Consider the following 19,834-nt stretch of genomic DNA (forward strand, 5'->3'; position numbering starts at 1 on the left):
TTTCTATCATATGAATTCCCCACTGAGCTCTGATGTCCCCCAGGCTGCAGCCTTTGCAGCCATCAGAGCAGCTTACCACATCAGCTTGTCCTCTTGGAAAGAGTTGCCAGGCTGAACAATTTTGCCTTTGTAGTAGCAGGGACAGTCCTCTGGGGTGACACATTTCTCCTCATCATTGAGGTAGGTCCCTTCAGGGCAGGCACAGCCCTCCAGAGGAGCCATCTGCACTCTGCAGAGCGGATCAGGCTCGTCCAGCGAGCGGCAGGACTGGTTGCAGTGTCTCACACTGTAGTTATAAACCATAGTCTCAGGACACTCTGCAGAGGGATCTTTGCAAGAGAAATAAAATGGATGTATGGTCTTTTCTGTGCAATCAGAGCTCATGAGAAACAGGACCTCATAGGTCCTACTAAATTCTGGCAGTGCCAGATTAAAATACGTACATAGAGGGACTCCAAACCCAGAATGTAGCAGCAGGGAGGGGGTTGTCCAGGAAATTTTCATTCATTTTTAGATAGTTCTGAGCTGAACGTGCCTGGGGCAATGGGCAGAGTGGGAAGCTCCACTTAAACATAAGAAAAAACCTCTTTACTCTGAGGGTGCCAAGGCACTGGCACAGCTGCTGAGTGAGGGTGTGGAGTCCCCTTCCCTGGAGAGATCCAAAACCCAGCTGGATGCAGCCCTGACTAATTAGTGCCAGGGGATCCTGCTGAGTGGGAGAGTTGGACCAGATCATCTCCAGAGATGCTTTCCAACTCTGATAGTTCTGTGATTCTGTAAATACTTCCATATTCTCAGACATCACCAATATATTTTTATATATGTTTATTAATATAAATATATTTATTCATAATTCTTACTATTTCACTGTAAGGTGGATAAATGCAGTAAAAGAGAGGGATGCTATGGACAATGTCTGAGACAAGGTGGCTGAGATGAACTGCAAAAAACGTACAGGAATGAAAATACCTGGGGAGGCCCCCGTGTTCAAACCTAACCCAACTGAAACTCCCTTTTGCTTCTCTGAGCACTAAATTCACCTCACATTTTCTGCAAGGAAAATGCTTCCTTGGAGCATGAAGTGGGCATGAAGCTATTTTGCCAGGCAGATGTTTTTTATGGAATATATGCTTATTCTCTTTCTCAAAGCCTCATTACCTCGGTGACTAATCCCCAAAGGCACTGATTGCCACAGACTGTTGCCCACATCCCTGCTGGAGGTATTTTATAATGCTTACCACAGATGCCCTGCCTCCAGCCCTTCAGGGACATGCCTGCTGCAGCACAGTCTCTGGAGTAAGTAGAGAGCACACTACACAGAGCAACTTCACTCTTCTCAGCATTACAGGTGTCATACAGACATCTCTAGAGGACAGAAAAGGACATGGGTATTACAGACAACCCACAGAAGAAACACAGAAACAAACATTGAGCAATTTGAATAGCAGCCAACCAATATATTGTTTAAATATTTGAGAAGTATTATTACCAATGAAGCTTCATTTGTAATATTTCTAAGAGAAAATGTTTGCTAAACACGATGCAAGCCTCAGGAATAGGAAATCAGTTCCAGTCATGTAAATGCAGTGACATTATGTCTACCACTCATGAGTAGATGAATAATAAGAATGCCAAGGGCACCTATAGCTAATGAAAGCACAAAGAAACATCTCTACCAGCCTCCCAAGAAGATGCACAATCTAGGGCATGTCAAAATGTGTCACCTAAAATTATGCAGAACTTACTTAAAGTACTGCAGAGCTATGACTGGTACTTCTGATCCTACCTGGTGTGTAGATAAGCTACACCCAATGAAATGACAGGTGCATAAGAGCAGGCTGTTTAGTAGGGATTCATCTGTAATTACATCTAAATAACCCATTAGGTGAGGATAAAGGGGATTTAAAGCACAAGTTTTTTTAGTTGTGTGGTCAGCCAGTCACTCAAGAGCAGCAGGGTCAGCCTGCATAGGTACTGACTTATCCTGCTTATGGAAAATGCTTCCATGAAGCATTCCATCCTGTTTTAAGATCTGGTGAGACTAGCAGGAATACCAGATATTTGCACAAGAAACAGGTTATTACTTTTCCTTAATTGAAATTGCAAATTCCTATTTTACTTATAGTTAACATGATTTAACACAAGATGAATTTTCTAAGGGAAACTTGGGACAGCTAAAGCAGAAGCCATAGTTTTACTGGGACCTGAAGACACACCAAATTTTTGGCAAAATTCCAAGCTCAGGTATTTTCAGTAATTGGTATCACATACACCCTCCCTGTGACTCTTCTCAATTTCTGCAGAAATTCCTTTGCAAGGAATATGGCAAGTCTTTAGCTCACCTAGCTTACACAGCAGCACTGTGGAGTTGTACACCAAGAGTACTTATGGGCACTTTCTTGAATTCTAAGTATGAGGAGATGAATAAGATTCCACAGTAATAAATGGGATTAAAATGTTGTAAATATATATTCTCCCCTTATACACATATTTTTGGAACAGTTCAGAGGAGATTCATGGGGCTGAAAAACTCTCAGTTCCATTAAATAGAGAAGCACTGACTTGGCTTTTCAAAGAGTGAACAGTTTTCAAAAAGAGCAAACCTATTTTTTCTTATTTTGCTTCTGGATCATGGAACAGAGCTGTCAGTGATGGCAGCCACTGAATATTTTCAGGGCTGCAGACACAGAGGCCCATCTTTTCTTGCTTTTTTTTTTTTTTTTTTTCTAAATGGCAGATAAGTCTCTGAACTAGATGAAACCACTCACTTAAACCAGTGCCTTACCTTAGTGTAGACAGAAGGGTCTACAACAGAATGGCAGGCAGAAAACACACCACTTGTATTGGACAGAAGAGCACACCAGTGCTGGGCAAATTTTTCTGAAGTGGGGAAAAATATTGTCCATAATCACATACAGCACATTACAACTTATATCAGTATTCTTATCAGGTACCACACAGAACCTGACTGTCCTGAAGTGTTCAGATAATGCCAGAAGGAAATATGGGGCATCAAGGTATCAAGATAACATGTATAACTGGATGGGTGACAAGCAAAGCTCCTAAAAGAAAGGTTCCACCTTCCAAATATTAATATTACTGCTGCTGGATTTGCAGAACATCTGTAAGAACTCTCCATTTTCTTTGTATTTTCAAACTTTCCTAATATTTTATAGTCAGGCAATTCTTCTTAGCCAAGCAATAACATCCAGGATGTTGTGTGGTTAATAATAATAATAATAATAATAATAATAATCAGTGTGGTTATAAGCTGAAGCTTACATGTGGCAGCACCCAGGAGAGTACAGCCTGAATCCTACACATCCTAACCCAGTTATAGTGAGAAAGCAGACAGGACATCTGGTACAGTACCATGCTCCCTGAAGTCAATGCTGGTGATACCTTACTGCTTTTAACTTCAGCACAGCTCTAACAACCTAGACTGGATTCAGATCTTGCCCAAATATTGACAACCAAGCCTTAAACCTGAACTGATCTCATTGGTACCCTGTGTGCTTCCCAGGTCATCAGCAAAGATGTTGGCTCTTTCTCCAGCAGTGCAGTCTTTCTGTTTTAAAAGCAAAGCTATCACTCTAAAGACCTCCAAAATCCTTCTCTCTAGCAGGAGTCTCAATGGCTCCTTTTGGTGCTTATAATATTTCTAAAGATTTTTTTTTTGTTATCTGTCCTGAGAATTACTTAGCACTGATAATCCAAGGATGAAAAGCCTGGTACCTTTATCCACACTGTTTGAACAAGGATCTTCAAAGCTGTCATCAACATCAAAACAGCTGGCTCTGGTTTTCCATGAGTTACCAAAAGCAGAAGCTGAATCTTCCACAGCTCCAGTGACTGTTCTGAAGTCATCAGTCTGGATGTTATTGAAATTGCCACAAAGACCTCATTTAAAAAAAATAAAATAAAAAAAAAAATCGCTGTATTAAGAGGGAAAAGGAAGGGCTCTCTGCTCTACAATGGTCCTCACCTCAGAGAAGCACATATTCTTTCAGAGATTTCCTGATGTTCAGACAAGTCAGCTAGGACCCTGTCTTTAGCATCTAATTACTATTTTTCTGCATTACAGTAGCTTTTAGTGATAGTGCAGGGATTGGAAGCTTTTAAAATGTGTTTCACTGAACACTGGCAGACAAAGAAGGGCCTTCCCCAAAGTTTTATAAGCAAAATGAGTTGTAAAAAGCAAACCAAAAGGGGTCAGAGAGACAGGGTGTAATCCCATTACACAGATAGGGAACAGGAGAACAAAAAGATTAAATGATGTAAACAGGAGATTGGTGACAAAACCAAGAACAGGAGACAAAACCAAGAACAGGAGACTGGTGACAGAACCAAGAACACAGTCTGTCTCTGACAAGTTTTGGATGAAGGTCTGATTTTACAATTACTCCAAAAGATCTGCCCACACTGAGCATCACAGAGGTTATCTCATTTTCTTCAGCAAACTGAAGAGTTTAGCCAACATCTTGTTTCAGGAAAGGTACAGACTTAACCAAGGCTGCTAATATAACAAACTCAATATAAAGTCATATAACTTGTTCAGTTGAAGTAACAGACAAACAGATATCACTCAGTTTCAGAGAAAACTCAACAGACAGGATGTATCCTACCAGATGTACGATTCTGGTAAGAGTGATCAACTGTGATGGAGAGCTGCATCACAGGCTTCAGTTGTGCTTGAATCCTTACTCCAGTTGAACTCAGAATTTTGATGAAAAATGTAGAGGGTCTGAAAATGGTGATGCCATCTAAAAGGAAAAAAAAAAAAGTAGCTTCAGATCCTTACGAAGCTGAATAAAAAGGAATTACCATTTATCAGTGCGTCCAGGGTAACACAGGAAATCCAAGAGAGTCCCAGACCCAAATGACCTAACAATGAGAAGGATTCTTCCTTTCAGAGAAAGCAGAAAATTATCTGTCAATAGATGTGGGGTAGTCACAGAATCACAGAATCATCCAGGTTGGAAAGGACCTCTACCACCATGGTTCCCAGCCCATTTTAAAATTCAGCCTCATTTTAAAAACCTTCAGGGATGGAGAATCCACCCCCTCCCTGGGCAGCCCATTCCAATGCCTCATCACCCTCTCTGCAAGAATTTTTTCCTAATATCCAACCTAAACCTCCCCTGGAGCTCTGCCAGGGGAGGTTTAGGTTGGATATTAGGAAAAAATTCTTAAGCTCATGCCCTCCTGTCTTACTGAGAGCTGCCTGGGAAAAGAGACCAACCCCCACCTAGTCTAGAGAAGATGTGAAGGAAGACATTTACCTTTGTTTACAGGCAGCTTCACAATGAAATTGTTCATATAGACATTACCACAGGAACATATTTTTATAGTCTGCAGGGGAAAGGAAAAACAGAAAAAGCTCACAGTAGTGAATGCATATGATGTGAGACAGACAACAACCATCTGAGAAGCTTCATTAAGCACTAAGAAGTAGTGTCTTCAAACACACCCCCCTCTGGGGTCACATAACTCAGTGTCTGGATGCTCAGAGCATGGATAAGATCTCTAGACCATAAGAAAAAATGAAAAACTCTTTGTATAAGCAACAACCTAGTAACTGAGTGCTTTCACGTATCCAAGAGGTCAGTTACCTTTGTGAGAACTGCATGTGAGATGTGACATATAGATTTGGATCATGGGAAATGCAACATGCAAAATGAGAGCTGACTCAAAGTCCCTCAGTATCAATGGACAGAGAAGGTCCCTCAGGAAACACCCCTCTCACCTTAGATGGGCTGACCTGTCCTTTGGAGATCCCCATCTTCCTTCAGTGACTATAGAAGGAACAGTCAGTATTCCTTCAGTGACTATAGAAGGAGGTCAGGATGTTGGATTTCCTAACCAGACTGGGACTGCACCAGTTAAACACCAAGTAGTCAGAGTGAATCTGTATAACTTCAGGAGTGCATAAATACCAGCCCTAACTCAGCTTCCACTGGATTCAGATTCAGTCATGGCATAGTCTTCAGCAGGAGAAGACCCAGGCCTTCACTTGAAAAATTCTACTGCTTCACTCATTGCAGTAGGAAAAAACCTCAGGACTCAGAACTGCTGTAAAAAGAAGGGGATCTTGCTTTGTAGAAATCTCCATCTTTCAAAAAGAAACAAGAGAAAAGTCTAAAGTTGTGAACAAGAGAGGGAAAGACTCCTGCTATATCTTGTAAGATAATTTTTAGCTAGCTAAAGAAAATGGAAAAACCAAAATCCGAAAGAACAGGAAAGGAAATGAAACTCTTGTAGCACAAAATCAATAAACACAGGCACCACATCATCTGCTGGTATTCATCTTGCAGCCTTAGGACTGCCACACACCAAATTAAGTCCACAGTGTTAGAGAAATCCTAACTTTGAACCTACATAACAATGAGATATTTTGTATTACTAATTAAAGCAAGTTACTTACAGTTCTTCCTAGTGTGACCAATACATTCTTTAAGCAAGTCATTGTCCTTGATGTCCCACACTGGATCATCTCTCCAATCACCACAAATGTGTCATCAGTATTCTGGGAAAACATGAAAAATGGGTGTACAGACATTGTTCACATGTTACATGAAGGGAAAAAAAGTGTCTCTGGAAGGACAAAATGGAATAATGAAAGCAAGGGAGCATTCAGTTCCTAGCTGCAAGCTGCTGCTGTTCATTGCCAAAATCCATCATGGTCACTGCCCTTGCTCTGTACTCTGCTGCCTTGCTGTCAGACTGTGGAATTCTTCTTTGCAGACAGTCACATGGAATTCAGTCTTTTTGCCAGAAGTTTTGCTTATCACATTCTTTTTGACAGTCATACATGAAGACAGCTTCAGGAGAAATGCTGGATGCACTACTTTTATTCAGTAAGAATAAAGTATTCAGTAAATTATTCAGTAAAAAACTCTGTATGCTTAACTATGTTTTAAGCTGCAAAACTTTGATGCTAAGGACCAAGCAGTTGACTCACAATCCATTGAGAATGTGAAAATCTAGGGGGAAAATTTATGTCTGAGAATGTGTTGAAGTGCTTTGGTGATCTGGTGCCATTTAATTACATTTAGTCAAGTCACCCAAAGCTCCAGCACAGCTTAGTGTCTCCTGATGCTCAGGAGATTGGAGTGAGATGGGAGGTTGTTCATACCTTAGCTAAGACATAATGGCAGTTGCCATGAAAATTGAACCTCTTGTTATCAAATGTTGTTATATGGAATCCTCCATCTATATTGCAACTTCCAGAACAGGGTAGAGAGACACAGTTCCAGTGGCCTCCCTTGCAAGTGCTGTGCAAAACAAACAAACAAAAAATGAAACAGTTAGAATAAAGAGAGCTTTAAAAGAGCAAAAGTGACATAACATCTCTGAGTCTGCACAGATGGTAGCCTCTTTTTAGCTTGTAAGTCAGCTGGTTATTAAATTGCCACGGGAGGAAGATTTTATATTAGGCTCTTAAAATATGAAGGTTAAATGCCTCTCAGTGAGAGTTAACTGCACTGGGCTTTGAACTAGTCAGTTGGTCAAGCCAGAAATGTTTTTCAGGGTCTAAGTTGTTTACTTGACTTTATAAAGGAAGAACCTCTTCAAGAAGGATCTTGCAATACCACTTGGACCAGGGGAGGCTTAGACTAGGTATTAGGAAGAAATTCTTTACTGAAAAAGAAGTCAGGAGCTGGAACAGGCTGCCCAGGGAGGTGGTGGAATCCCCATTCCTGGAGGCATCAAAAAACTGTGTAGATGAGGCACTTCAGAACATGCTCTAGCAGCATAGTGATTTTTTTAATATTTTTTTTTCTGGGTTGATGGCTGGTGATCTTAAGAGGTCTTTTCCAACTGTGACAATCCTGTGTGTGCTTTTTTGTGTGAACATTTCATACCATGGCTCAGCAAATTGCTGATGCAACACTTGAGCAGCTTATTGTGGAGAACCTGAGATCCTGAACAGTTGTAATTCTTAGAACTGTGCACACAAGAGAACAGCCCAACCATGTTAGCTCAGGTTCTGTGAGGAGTAAGTGAGGATGTGGCTATTTGGGAACCACCAAATTCCAGTTTGTCAAAATTGCAGCTTTTGAGGAGTGTTTCCTCAAAATGCAGAAAATATCCAATCCAAAGGGGTTTTCAGAACATCTGACCTACTCCAGCATGCACCACAGCATGTTAATTACACCTTAAAGCAAAGGTTGTGCCTAGAGTTAAGAAATGATGCTGTGTCACAGAAGCTCAAATAACAATAAACAACTGTTTGCTCACTAAATGGATATCAGAGTAAGAAATAAAACTGTTTAGGGAATAATGTACCTACAGTCTTACCACCCTTCATGAGTGCAGAGTGGAGATGGGTTCAAGCAATAGGGTTTTTTCTAAATAAAATCATTCTCAAGGATCAGGATTTTTGAGATCCAGGTCCTGAAGCAGCATTTTTTAGATCTGGAGGTGGTTGGAAAAGTAACTCACTACCACGGTATAGCCAATGCCTCTGAAATCACCAGTGAAGTTTCTCATTTTTCTGCATTCTGAAACCTTGAGTTTCCTCTAAAAATTCCAAGACAGGGTGGTGACTGTGTGAGGGTGAGGACTACCTCTCAGTTTTCCTGCACCGTTGAAATTTAGACCCAGGTTTTGCATTATAATATAAAGATAAATGTTAAGAAGAGGAAAAAAAAAAAAAAAGAAAAGGAGGAAAGAGCAGAATGCAACTCAGCAACACTCTGGAATGAATGTCTTTGCCTTGTTTGTGCAATCAGGTTCACAACAGTACCAGTTTTGGCAAGGGGTGGAGTAAGTCCCTCCAGATGAGTAGACTTTGCCTTGAAACATACAGGGGCAGCTGTCTCTGGGGATGCATTTTTTGCCACCGAGGTCATCAAGGATAGTTCCTGTTCAGACACATTGGCTGATTAATATTCCTTTGATGAGTCTGGGAAACACCATCAGGGAAGATTAGAGTAAGGAAAAAACTTTGAATTATTGCATTTCTGTAAGCAAATAGGATGTGTTTTAAGGAAAACACCACACCAGGCACTTTCAGGTGTTAATGGATGGAAATCATTTTTACCAGAGCTCAAATGAATGCAATGCAAAACCTAAAGAAAATGTAACTGCAATTTGTCACTGTGAGCAGAATTATCAAGTCCCAGATTGCAAGGATGTCAGCCAGTTTTCATCCTTTTCTAATAGTAACTCTGACTGAAATCAGACCCTCATCTTAGCCTCTACTTCATGTGCATTTATATCACATCATTTAAGCTACAGCAAGATCCAGCCACATAACAGAGGCATCTCACCACAACACCTTCACTGGCATTCTTACTGTCTAGAGAACACCTCTCATCTTTCCAAATCTGTACCATTTTTTTTTTCTGTTTTCTGTCTAATCCTTAGAAATTTCTCCATTCTCTCTTCTTGTGACAGGATCTAATATTTAGATTTCTGGTTCTTCCAAGAAGAAATCTGTTAAATTATCCTAGAAGAAACAATTTATTAATTCAGGTGAGGGCAAAATGTTTAAGAAAAAGACACTAAGTGAAAAGGAACAACCTCCATCTTTGTCCCTTGATGTGTGTGAGCCCACAGAAGTGAACTGCCTTACCTGGAGGGCAGAAACAGCCATCTGTGCATGGGGCTTTACAAATCTTGCTCCTCTCTGGGTCAGCACACGTGTCAGCACAGGAGTTTCCACATTCCATGTACTCCATGTTGTTTGGGCATTCCTGATCTGCAGGACCAAATGAAAAGAGGATGTGCTACTGATGGATTTGTAGGAGCTCTCAAACCATTCTATCACTACCCAACTCCTTCTGCCACCTTTCCCTCATAGCTTTCTATCCAGATGTGTCACGGGTTTCCTTAACTTCTAAAGGAACTTTTTATGGCCTTTTACTTCATCTTTGGGAGACAACTGATGAAAAATAAGAGTTATAGCACATTATTTTACTTGGTCCAGGCTGGCTGAAGTCATGATCCAAGCAAAGGATACCCAAACCATTTATGGAGTCATAATAGTTTATCTTTGTCTAAAGCATCTCTCATTCTGGCATTTATTTTCTATCTCAATCCACATCAGCAGTCTGGGAGAACTACTTGTAGCCTTCCTCCTGGATTTAGAGTGATTTCCTGCTCAGTAGCTTCCACTGCTGAGAGTGGCAACACAGGATATTCTAAGGATATTCTAAGGATAAACACATCAGATTTCACAGGGCCTTCTTCTGACTAGATGCCAACATTTAAAGCAAGGCTGTTCATGAGTTCACCCTGCATGGTAAAGTTCAAGAAGATCCAGAGATATTTTAGCCATAAGGAGAAGGGGGACAATATTAAAATAATTTTCCTCCTGAAATTAGAAGTGTAAGTTAAATTTTTAGAAGCTTTTCCATTAACAATGCTTCTGTCAAAGTGCTTTCACAGACTGACCCACAGTAATTACCAGAGCTCCTAGTTTTGCTCTGCTGGGATCAGAACACATGCATAAATATCTAACCTGAAAAACATGTCCAGAGCAGCAGTTACTCACAGCAAAGTTCTTTGGTTCTCCACTCCCCAGGGTCTCCCTTCCTGAGGACACAGTCTCTGGAGTACTGGTTTAAAGTGCTGCATATGCAGCTGGAGCTCAGGTCAGAGTGAGAGGAATTAAGTGCACAGTGGCACATATCCTCAGTGCAGGTCTCCACGTAGTCATCAAATGCAACAACTTTGGGGCAGTTTCCAAAACGGGACATCAGTTTTTTGCATTTTTTTTTCTGTAGAAAAGAAAGGAAGGAAAAGAAAAGCAATATTTGATACTTTATCAGCTTTCAGGTTTAGGGATGTGCATCCCATTTTTGATTACAGTCAGGATAATTCAGGTTGGAAGGGACACCAGGAAACCATCCACTCTTCATTTTCTGTCATGAGACACTTTTCCTTGGAACAGAAGCTGTCATCCAGCTGTGCATCTTCCCACTACCTGTAACACTATAATAGGATATTCTTTCAGCTGTAAGATCAACATGTGGCTCAGATTCATGGCTAAACACCTGAAAAATTAAGCTCAGTGGATGCTCTGTAATTAACATGTGCAATTAACACTTGTTTCAACACAGCCACTTCTTGGCCACACATACTTACATATTTACTGCATCTATCATCTTCCCTCCTAGGATGTCTTCCTGTCTGGCCACCTGGAGTCACATCAGCACACTTCCCTGATGGATCCTCTACTTTGTGGAAGTTCCCAAACTGCCTCGGATGCATTTTATATCCTGAAAAATCCCCACACAAATCTGAGTAATAGCCTGCAATTATTTAGATGGGCTAGAAAGGTGGGCTATTTAGGTGGGCTATAAAGATTAACTTCATCTTTAGGCTCTTGGGTTGGTATGATCTTCACCAATTGCCCAAATTTTACTAGAATAAATGTTATCATATTATAGATGACAGCCTAATATAATTCCTGTTGAGCTAGATCCAGGAATTTGGCACACTTGCATTATAATTACATGAGACTCCTGATGTTGCTTTTGCACTTTATCACTTCCAAAGATGTTTGCTATGGTTGCATTTAAGCTGACAGAGTTCTGTATCTGATGTGCCATGACCAAACATCAGAACTTAAACTAGAGCCTCGGGGGATTGTTTGGAATCATCTGGAAATCCCTTGCTTTCCACAGGCTAGAGAAGATGGGAAGAGGGAGCAGGACAATGTCAGGCATGCAACACATGTATGTAACCATCACAGGAGCTACAGGAGTGCATTTTCCCACAGTGCTGCTTAGAAACCTGATCCTGGATGTGGGAAATTTTTCTGGAAAAATGTGAAATTTATATATTTTGAGGGAGAGTCTAATAACTTGCTACTACTAGCAAATTATTGTATAAATTGCTGCTCTCTGATTATTTCTTTAAGACTCAGTAGACAAATTTCTGATCATACCTGTTCTTCTGTTCTGGAACAGGACCTTAACTAAGTGCAGCCCTGAGAGAATCACTCCCACAAAAGAGTTCTTTTCAGTTTCTTTGCTATTAACTTTTCTGGAAACAGAAACCACTCTAAAGCCTTGAGCTCTGGGAGCCAGGTGATTTGCCAAGGATCTCAACTGACATTAAGTATAAAAAAGTTCCAAGAAGAGTTGCTCCGTGCAGAAATGGGATTTTTTTTTATTTATTTTCCTGATAACTTTTTCTCAAGGGAAAAAGAGTCTGAAAGTGAAAAGATATTTTGGACCTTTAGTAGATGTTAGCCTGGGCAGGCAGACTGACTGCTGCCTGTTAGCCCAGGTAGAGGGATGTATTCAGAGCAGAAAGAAGGGACTTGAAGGCATCCCACCTGGTCCCTGGGAGCCTGTTATCTGTGGAACCAGATGCATAAGAGTCTGAGGTCTTTATAGCAATGCTTCTCACCTGGAAAGCATTTCTTCAGAAAGTTGGAGCCAGCTTTAGTTTTTCTCTACTGCAATGGTGAAGTAAATGCAGCACTATGGCTAAGATGCATTCCAAAAGTTTAATAAGGAATATGAAAATGAGCTACACATCTACCACTAAAGTGATATTTTTAATAAAAGATCAGGATTCTTTCTCAAGGGGTGAGGTAAATGACAATACTTCCCTGGTGACTTAAGAAGTTTAGGTGGGTAATTTTGGCTCCAGTCCTACAGCTCATGCCTCAGGGTGCAGATTTCTTTCTGCTTATACAACTTGGTGCAGGACTGAAGCCTCAGTTGTTTGCTCTGCTCTCCTCTTTCCAGTTCAGTGCAATACCTGAAGGTGTCAGTGGATGACACCAAGGTGTAGTGCTCAGTTTGGCAAAGATCCTCAGGGAAATCTCTCTGCTCAGTGATGATGCTTTCATTTCATTACAGAGGCACAAAACAGTAACCCTGGATACCTAACTGTAAAATGATGAAAATGGAAGACAGAATATGCACTCATGCCTTGTTTGAGACTAAAAGTTTCTTTAAGTTTGCTACTTTTAATGAGAAATCTAACAATTCTGCTGCATGATAGCCAGGCAATTAATTTGGGTCAAAGATGTTTAGAACTCTTGCATATTTGCAAAAGGCAGAGGAACACAAATAATCCCAGAACCTCCTAAAATACATCTCCTGGATGTGAAAATGTTCATGTGTTTTTAAGAGTGTCTGTTAGGAAATCTGAAACACTGCTAGGTGGGAACAGGTATCAAGTTTTGTGTCACAGGTTAACAGTTCTAAGTGGAAAATTCTGTGTTCATGGCCTACCATCCATAATCAAATCATTCTTCTCATTGCCATCATAGTTCCCACACAGACCACATATTTTCTCTTTATATGTTTCTTCCAGGTCCAGCTACAAAAGAAAAGAGGAGATCCAGAGTTTAAAGGCTTTTGCCCACAGCAGCATAATGTTGCAAAATGTTGACAATAAAAAAGCACAGTGCTGCAAACCAGTCCTGAGCATTTTTGCTGCTCTCCTTTTACATTACAAACCTGCTGTAAAACTTACCTGCAGACAGGCTGAATAGGAACAGGAAGATAATCCCCTAGCAACTGTCATTCCTAACACATCCCTGGAAGTGTCCAAGGAAAGTTGGATGGGGCTTTGAGCAACCTGATCCAGTGGGAGGTGTCCCTGCCCATGTAGGAGGGTTGGAACTGGATGAACTTTAAGGTCCCTTCCAACCCAACCATTCCATGATTTCAACCACTAGAGAGCTAAATGAAAACTGCTGAATACTGGGTTAATACCTGGACCAGTGTCTCCAGTTATAGAGACACTGGGACACAGATATGTGGTGCCTCTTGCAAGGTACCACAGCTCCATTCTGGTCAGTCCATATAACTGTGCTCAGGTGTTGGGTGCTCTCAAGCAGATTCTGCCCAGCTCTCAGCCCTATCTAAGGCTTTTTCTACTCTGCAGGCTAAATGGAAGATTTCATATCCCTCCTAGGGGTGGGTCTGTCCAGAACTTATTCTGCCCCTATTTGGGAGCAATACAGAGCCAGGTTAGCACATTAATTCATGCTAGATAGAATTATTGCATCTAATTGCTCCTAGATGCTTGGAGGTAGTACCAGAGTCACTCAGGTCCACCAAACAAGGCAGTTCTTTTCCTACCAGTGTGTCACCCTGAAATTTTGTCCCCCCTGTTGCTGGTGTTTGCCATAGTCCAGGTATTAATTAGTACAGGAGAAGTAAATTTGAATACCACTGGACTGCTTCCTGATTTTTTTATCTCTCTGTTCATCTTTTGCCCTCTCTCAGAACTGCAAAGCCTGACATACAACTTTCATCAATTTAATCTGTGGTGATTGTGGAGGGTAATGTTCTAACCCAGCTGTGTAAATACACTGTTGCAGAAGAGAACTTTTTGGTGTGGATGTACAGATGGGAACTCTCACAGAGCAAGGCTTTGGAATGAGAGGCCAAGGTGTCACTCAAGATGTGCATCAAGACAGAGGGCAATTACTAATTCAGAGCTCAAGGAATTCACTGTGCTGCTGCTGGTGCCCCATGGAGGCAGCAGATAGCTACAGAGGTGTGATCTCCAGAGTTAACAGTGGCACCTTTTGTCACATAAAATCAGCTGGGAATGCCTGGGGGTTGTGACTCCATGCCCCTGCCACATGGAAACAGCTCATGGATACAGGGATACTGGATACAGGGACACCTCCCCTCAGGAGCTTTTATATCAACATGGTGCTGCACCCAGCTCTGCTTTCTGTCACTGATGAAGTTCACCAAGAGAAAAACAACTAACTGGCTGTTCATACTAGCAGAGTGTCAGCCCAGTTCCACTTGAGAGTCAGGCCCAGCTTGGAAGAGACTTGGAAGTAAGCACAGGTGTCCTCAATCAGGATGCTCTTCAAGCTGAAGGGCATGGGGATCCTGGAGATTGGAGCAAACAAAACAGACTGCATTGAAAAAACGCTGATGAAATCCTCTCAGACATACAGTAAATAAAAACTAGAGCTGAAAGAAGCAGATCAGCCACAGGGACACATTTTTCAAGGTCATCCTTCACCCACACAATGCATTACAATTAAGGTGTGCTCACCTTGCTCACTGTGACCTTCTACCAACCTTAATCCCCAACACAATGCTTTTTGGTCATGGGTGTGCCAACACTACATTAACCACTTCACTTATATTAATGCAGCTCTGATTGTTTACATATAACCAAAAGGTTACAATGAGCAAGATCACAACACTGGGAAAATTACTCTCCAAATGAGGATACTGCAGGTTCTCATCATCCCTCCAAGTTTTTCTTAACATCTGGGATTCACAGAGGTTTGGAAAAAAAGTCTTTTCTGCTACTTAAGTACTGGTGTGGCTCAGCCTCATTTTCAGTTTTTCTAAGGCAACTACCACTCATTTTCCAGAGCCTGTAAAACTCAGAAAATCAGGAAAGGGCTAAAAGATAGGAGTTTTGTTACCCTTTTGATTTCAAAGATACTGAGTGATGTTACTCTAGATTTGGTTGTTTCTGGAAGGCTGTCAAGAGAAGACAGCCCAAATGCTTCCAGTTTTCTCTCCAACAAGATTGTGAAGGTCCTTCCCAGAACTAAAGCTTGCCTTGGCCCTTCATACCTGGGAGCTGGGAGCACTTCTCATGAAGACTGCCCTTTAAACTCTGCCCAACTTTCAGCTACTGTTGCATATAACTTTTAACCTATGCATTATTTTTATCCTTTTGGAAGCAGTTTGTTTTCTGGTTCATTTCAGACTGGAACTAAAGGTGTGGATTCTGCCTTTTCAAGCCTCTGGCATTTTTGTAAGAAGATCCCAAACAAAGCTGTATGATTTTCTAGACTGAACTGTCTGAAAGCAGGAAACTTTTTCCTAAAGGACCATCTGGTCCTGAGCAACTACATAAAAAAGCAGGGTTAATACCACAGAATAATGTCTTGAGAAAAAAACACAAATATGTATTTTATACAAAATTAAAATGAGTTGCCTTTCTCCTTCCATCCATCCCTCCAAATCAAACCAACATCAAGGATGTTGGCTTGGATACAAAACCTTCTGGTTTTGTAACATACACACTGCCTTTTGCTTAACATGTTGGTGTTGATGGATGGGAGATGCTCACAGACTTCTGGGCTCATCCACCACTCTGGGCTGGACTCTTTGAAGAGGATACCCTGTTCCAAGTACTGTGAATATCATGCACAGACATTTGCACTTCTGCAGAACAGCACCACTTCCTAGAGAGAGCACACAGCAGTGAAACTACTGCACCATAGGGAAACAATCCCATGGTTTATACTCACTTGTTCCCATTGACTGTGATGCCTGTCTCCTTCACCTCCAAGGTGACTCCATCTATGGTGACAGTGAAGTAGATGAGGGAGCTGTTCCTGTCACTGCGCCTGATCTGGATGCTGAAGTCCTGGTAGCTGTCATTGCAGTGTGAAGCAAAGTTGTATGTGCAGGTGCCAGGAAAAGTGAACTTCACATGGTCAAAGGTATGGAAGTGGAAATTGCCCCAGGTGGCACATTCACTCCTACTGACAGTAGAGACCCGGACTAAAAAGAGTCAGAGGATGGGAGCTTAGACATTCACACCACACTGAATTTTATTTTTCCCTTCCTTTTTCTTTTTTCTTTTTTCTTTTTTTTTTTTCCCCCCAAAATATAAGAGATTTTTCAAAGCCAAAAATTTTACCCCTGGGAAGACACTAACTTGTCAGAAGGAGTTTCATCTCACTGAAATTTTGAAGTCCATGCCAGAGATACCTTCAGTGTGAGCAGATGAGTCCAAACTCCTTTACAGTTAACCATGAGAAGCGCTGTGAGATGGCTTCCCTGCCTTACATGGCTACCTCAGAAGAAAATGGTCCAAGACTGCATGTTTCTCCCCACTGCCTATAAAGGTGACTGAGGTGTGCAAATGTAGCTGCAACCCCCCAGCATTTACACTGTAGGTATCTGAAGTGAAGGGAAGGGAATTCCATCCTGGCTGCCTAAATCTCATTTCTACTTTAAAATCCTGCTTTGTAACCCAGACTTTGGTCCAAAGTCCTGAATTGGGCCATTTCCAGTAGATATCACAGCAAAAAGGCAGCCACTGCTCTCAGCAGCTGCCATCAGCCTCAGGACTCAGCTCACAACTACTGGGTTTTCATCTCAACCAAAAATTTATGCTGTGGACCTCTGAGCTGGACCTCTACCAAAGACCCTGATCCATTAACTGCATCTAAGACATCACTTCAGAAAGCAGTTTCCATACCACTGAGCTGCACAAAGCCAATCTAAATCAACTGGAATTTAACTTTATGCTTGCTGCAGAATTATTTTTATATTTCTCCTGGGCCCATCTGAAAATATGACAAATTAAAACAGGCAAATTTTTGTGTTTTTCATGTAGCACTGTCCTGGTTTGGGCCAGGATAAAGGTGATTTTCTGTCTTGTACTTTTGCTTTTAGCTGAGTCTCTTTAAGTAGTTGCACTTGCTGAAATTAACAGCAAGTTTCTCAGACAGTGTCTGCTTCTAGAACTGATAACACTTGATGTTTATAGTTACTGCTAGAGCCTGGTGTGCAGAGCCAAGGACACTGCTCAGCTCTGAGGAAAACTTTTACCCTCCAGGAGGATAAAGAGGTCCCACCTGAGCCCTCCTTTGGGGAGGAACAGACAAGATAGATGCCAGAACTGACCAAACAGAGTCCATCCCCTATACGTCACACTCAGTATAAATTTGAGGCATCACGAGGGCTGAGCCAGATTTCCTGCTTCCCTTCCTTCACCCGGCATCCTGGGAGGATTCCATCCCTTCCTCTGCCTGTGCTCCTGATCCGTGCCAGCCCATATCTGTGTGTTCCTGCCTCCAGCTCCCAACTGCTGCTGACCCCAGGATTCCAGCCTGGACTGTCCCAGGGCTGCCCTGCAGCCTCAGTGGGGATGGGAGAGTTATTGGGGGACAGGGAGAGGAACCTGGGATCAGTTTTCCTGTATATTTGTATAGATTTAGTCATTTTTCCTATTTATCATTCCTGTTTCATTAAAGCTGTGTAGTTTAGTTTCCAACCCATAAGTCTCTCTCCCTTATTCTCTCTCCTTTCTTTATCAAGGAGGAGAGAGAGATTCATAAAGAGCGTCTGGTACTCGGTTTAATTGCCAGGCCAGTGTTAAGCCCTGACAAGCACATTCAGGAGAATTAACATAGCAACACATTTCAAATCACTGAGACACCAATGTACTCAGTGTACTCTAAAATATTATTAAATATTCCTACCAAGCAATCAGCAGGGGGACACTGAAAAATTCAGATCTTAATGTTAGAAATGAGCAACAGACACAAGTGCCAGGAAGTCCTGAAAGAAACAGCTTTTTAAAAGGACTGTGGGTGTTTGCAGCACTAAAGTGCAGTAGGTAATGAAGCACTTTTCTACATCACAATGAGGGGAAATGAGAAAGTCTGGCTGCTCTTGGAAGGGGAGCTGTGAGATTACTATGGCAGCAATAGCTGTCACATCAGCTGTTTGTGTACTGAGCAGCTGGGGGAAGCCTGAGACATCCAAAACCAAATCAGGAGGCAAGGATGCAGCAAACCACAAAAAACTTGCTTAGTCCTAATGCACTATTTCATACTGATCAACCAAGCCTAGAAAGCATTATGGTAACATATTTCTTCTATAAAGAATACATGTGAAATGTGTTGAAAATGGTGCCACCTTTTTTTTTACGATGCAAACTGCATCCAGAGAGTCTCCTTTTTAAGATCAGTCACTTAAGACAGAAAACATTGAATAAACCACTTAGCATTGGAAGGAAAAAAAATTAACATACTTAAATGGTGAACACTAAGGATGAAAATGTACAATGCTAAACAGTATCCGGCATGCCTACAGCTCTTACATCAATATGTACATGTTTCCATTTGGCAACCCTATTTTTCACCTATATGCAGAGCAATATGTGAGCAAATAATCTGAGAATTAGATAGTTTTTTTCTTACCGATCTGAACTGGTTCTTTGCCTTTGCAACAACTCCAAATTAAGCAGAAGATCCAAAATGACCTCCCCTGTTTTATGTCCATCTTGCCATGAAACGGTAACTTGAAAATCCTTCCAGGGAAGTGGTTTTTTCTTGGCTTATAGGCAGAGTTTTATAGTCCAGGAATTTGGCATGGGAACAAAATATTGATGGCTGAGTCCCTGAAAGGTGGAGCTTCATTCAGTTTTCTTTCAGTGGTTCATTAGCACCCAGCAAACCTCCTGTCTTCAAACAAGAGGTACCCAGTTCTTCCTTGATTTATGTGGAGACAGAAAGATGGCCTTTCCTTATTTCCTTTCTTTAACAGAGGTCCCCACACCCCTTCAGTGTTGCTTTTTTTCTTTTGGTAACAACAGCCTTCTTCTTTTCAAAAGATCTGATTAGTAAAGCAATCACTGCTGCCTTTCAGAACTTTTTCTGTCTTGCACATCAGCACAGTCCCCTAGCTCATGAAAAAAGTGTTTGTCATCTCTTCCAGCTTGATGAAGCCTTCTAAATGTTAGAGTAAAAAATACTCTAAGATCTCTGGTTTATTTAGAAAACAAAATTTGGCAGGAGAGCACTGTCCTATAAGAAGTTTATGCAAAGTGTCTTACAAAAAAAGGCAAGAGATCAACTGCTTCAACAAACCAGGAATGACTTTCATCCACAAAGTGCAAAATTCTCACCTCTGCTGCACAAATGGGATTTAATTGTACCACTCATATAAGGGAATTTAATTTATTCTTTATCCACACAGAGATTGTAGTTTCTCAAAAAGCATAAAGGAGTGCCCAAGTCCCACCAAAATGTAGACTAATATATTCCTTCACCTCCCAAACTATACTGCTGCAAAAAGGTCTCTTGCTTCTCTCAGAGTTCTTTATTACCCTATCACATACCCATAAAAAA

At 41.4% G+C, this 19,834-nt stretch overlaps 1 protein-coding gene across 1 annotated transcript in view; it reads right to left on the reverse strand.

Annotated features, from left to right (window-relative positions):
• The window catches only part of LOC103530470 (mucin-5B), a 43,930-nt gene extending 24,944 nt beyond the window's left edge, over window positions 1-18,986 (reverse strand). Inside the window, exons 1-16 of the mRNA XM_008496035.2 lie at window positions 18,905-18,986; window positions 16,217-16,472; window positions 14,714-14,828; window positions 13,203-13,290; window positions 11,095-11,228; window positions 10,502-10,727; window positions 9,581-9,706; window positions 8,750-8,867; window positions 7,136-7,274; window positions 6,425-6,526; window positions 5,283-5,352; window positions 4,626-4,763; window positions 3,736-3,900; window positions 2,786-2,880; window positions 1,239-1,365; window positions 77-329 (exon numbers count right to left, since the gene is read on the reverse strand). Of these exons, the coding sequence (XP_008494257.2) occupies window positions 77-329; window positions 1,239-1,365; window positions 2,786-2,880; window positions 3,736-3,900; window positions 4,626-4,763; window positions 5,283-5,352; window positions 6,425-6,526; window positions 7,136-7,274; window positions 8,750-8,867; window positions 9,581-9,706; window positions 10,502-10,727; window positions 11,095-11,228; window positions 13,203-13,290; window positions 14,714-14,828; window positions 16,217-16,472; window positions 18,905-18,986 (2,234 nt within the window). The remainder of the gene's footprint in view (window positions 1-76; window positions 330-1,238; window positions 1,366-2,785; window positions 2,881-3,735; window positions 3,901-4,625; window positions 4,764-5,282; window positions 5,353-6,424; window positions 6,527-7,135; window positions 7,275-8,749; window positions 8,868-9,580; window positions 9,707-10,501; window positions 10,728-11,094; window positions 11,229-13,202; window positions 13,291-14,713; window positions 14,829-16,216; window positions 16,473-18,904) is intronic.
• Window positions 18,987-19,834: the final 848 nt, after the last annotated feature.

This window comes from Calypte anna, chromosome 5, assembly GCF_003957555.1.
Source record: "Calypte anna isolate BGI_N300 chromosome 5, bCalAnn1_v1.p, whole genome shotgun sequence".
Lineage (NCBI taxonomy): Eukaryota > Metazoa > Chordata > Aves > Apodiformes > Trochilidae > Calypte > Calypte anna.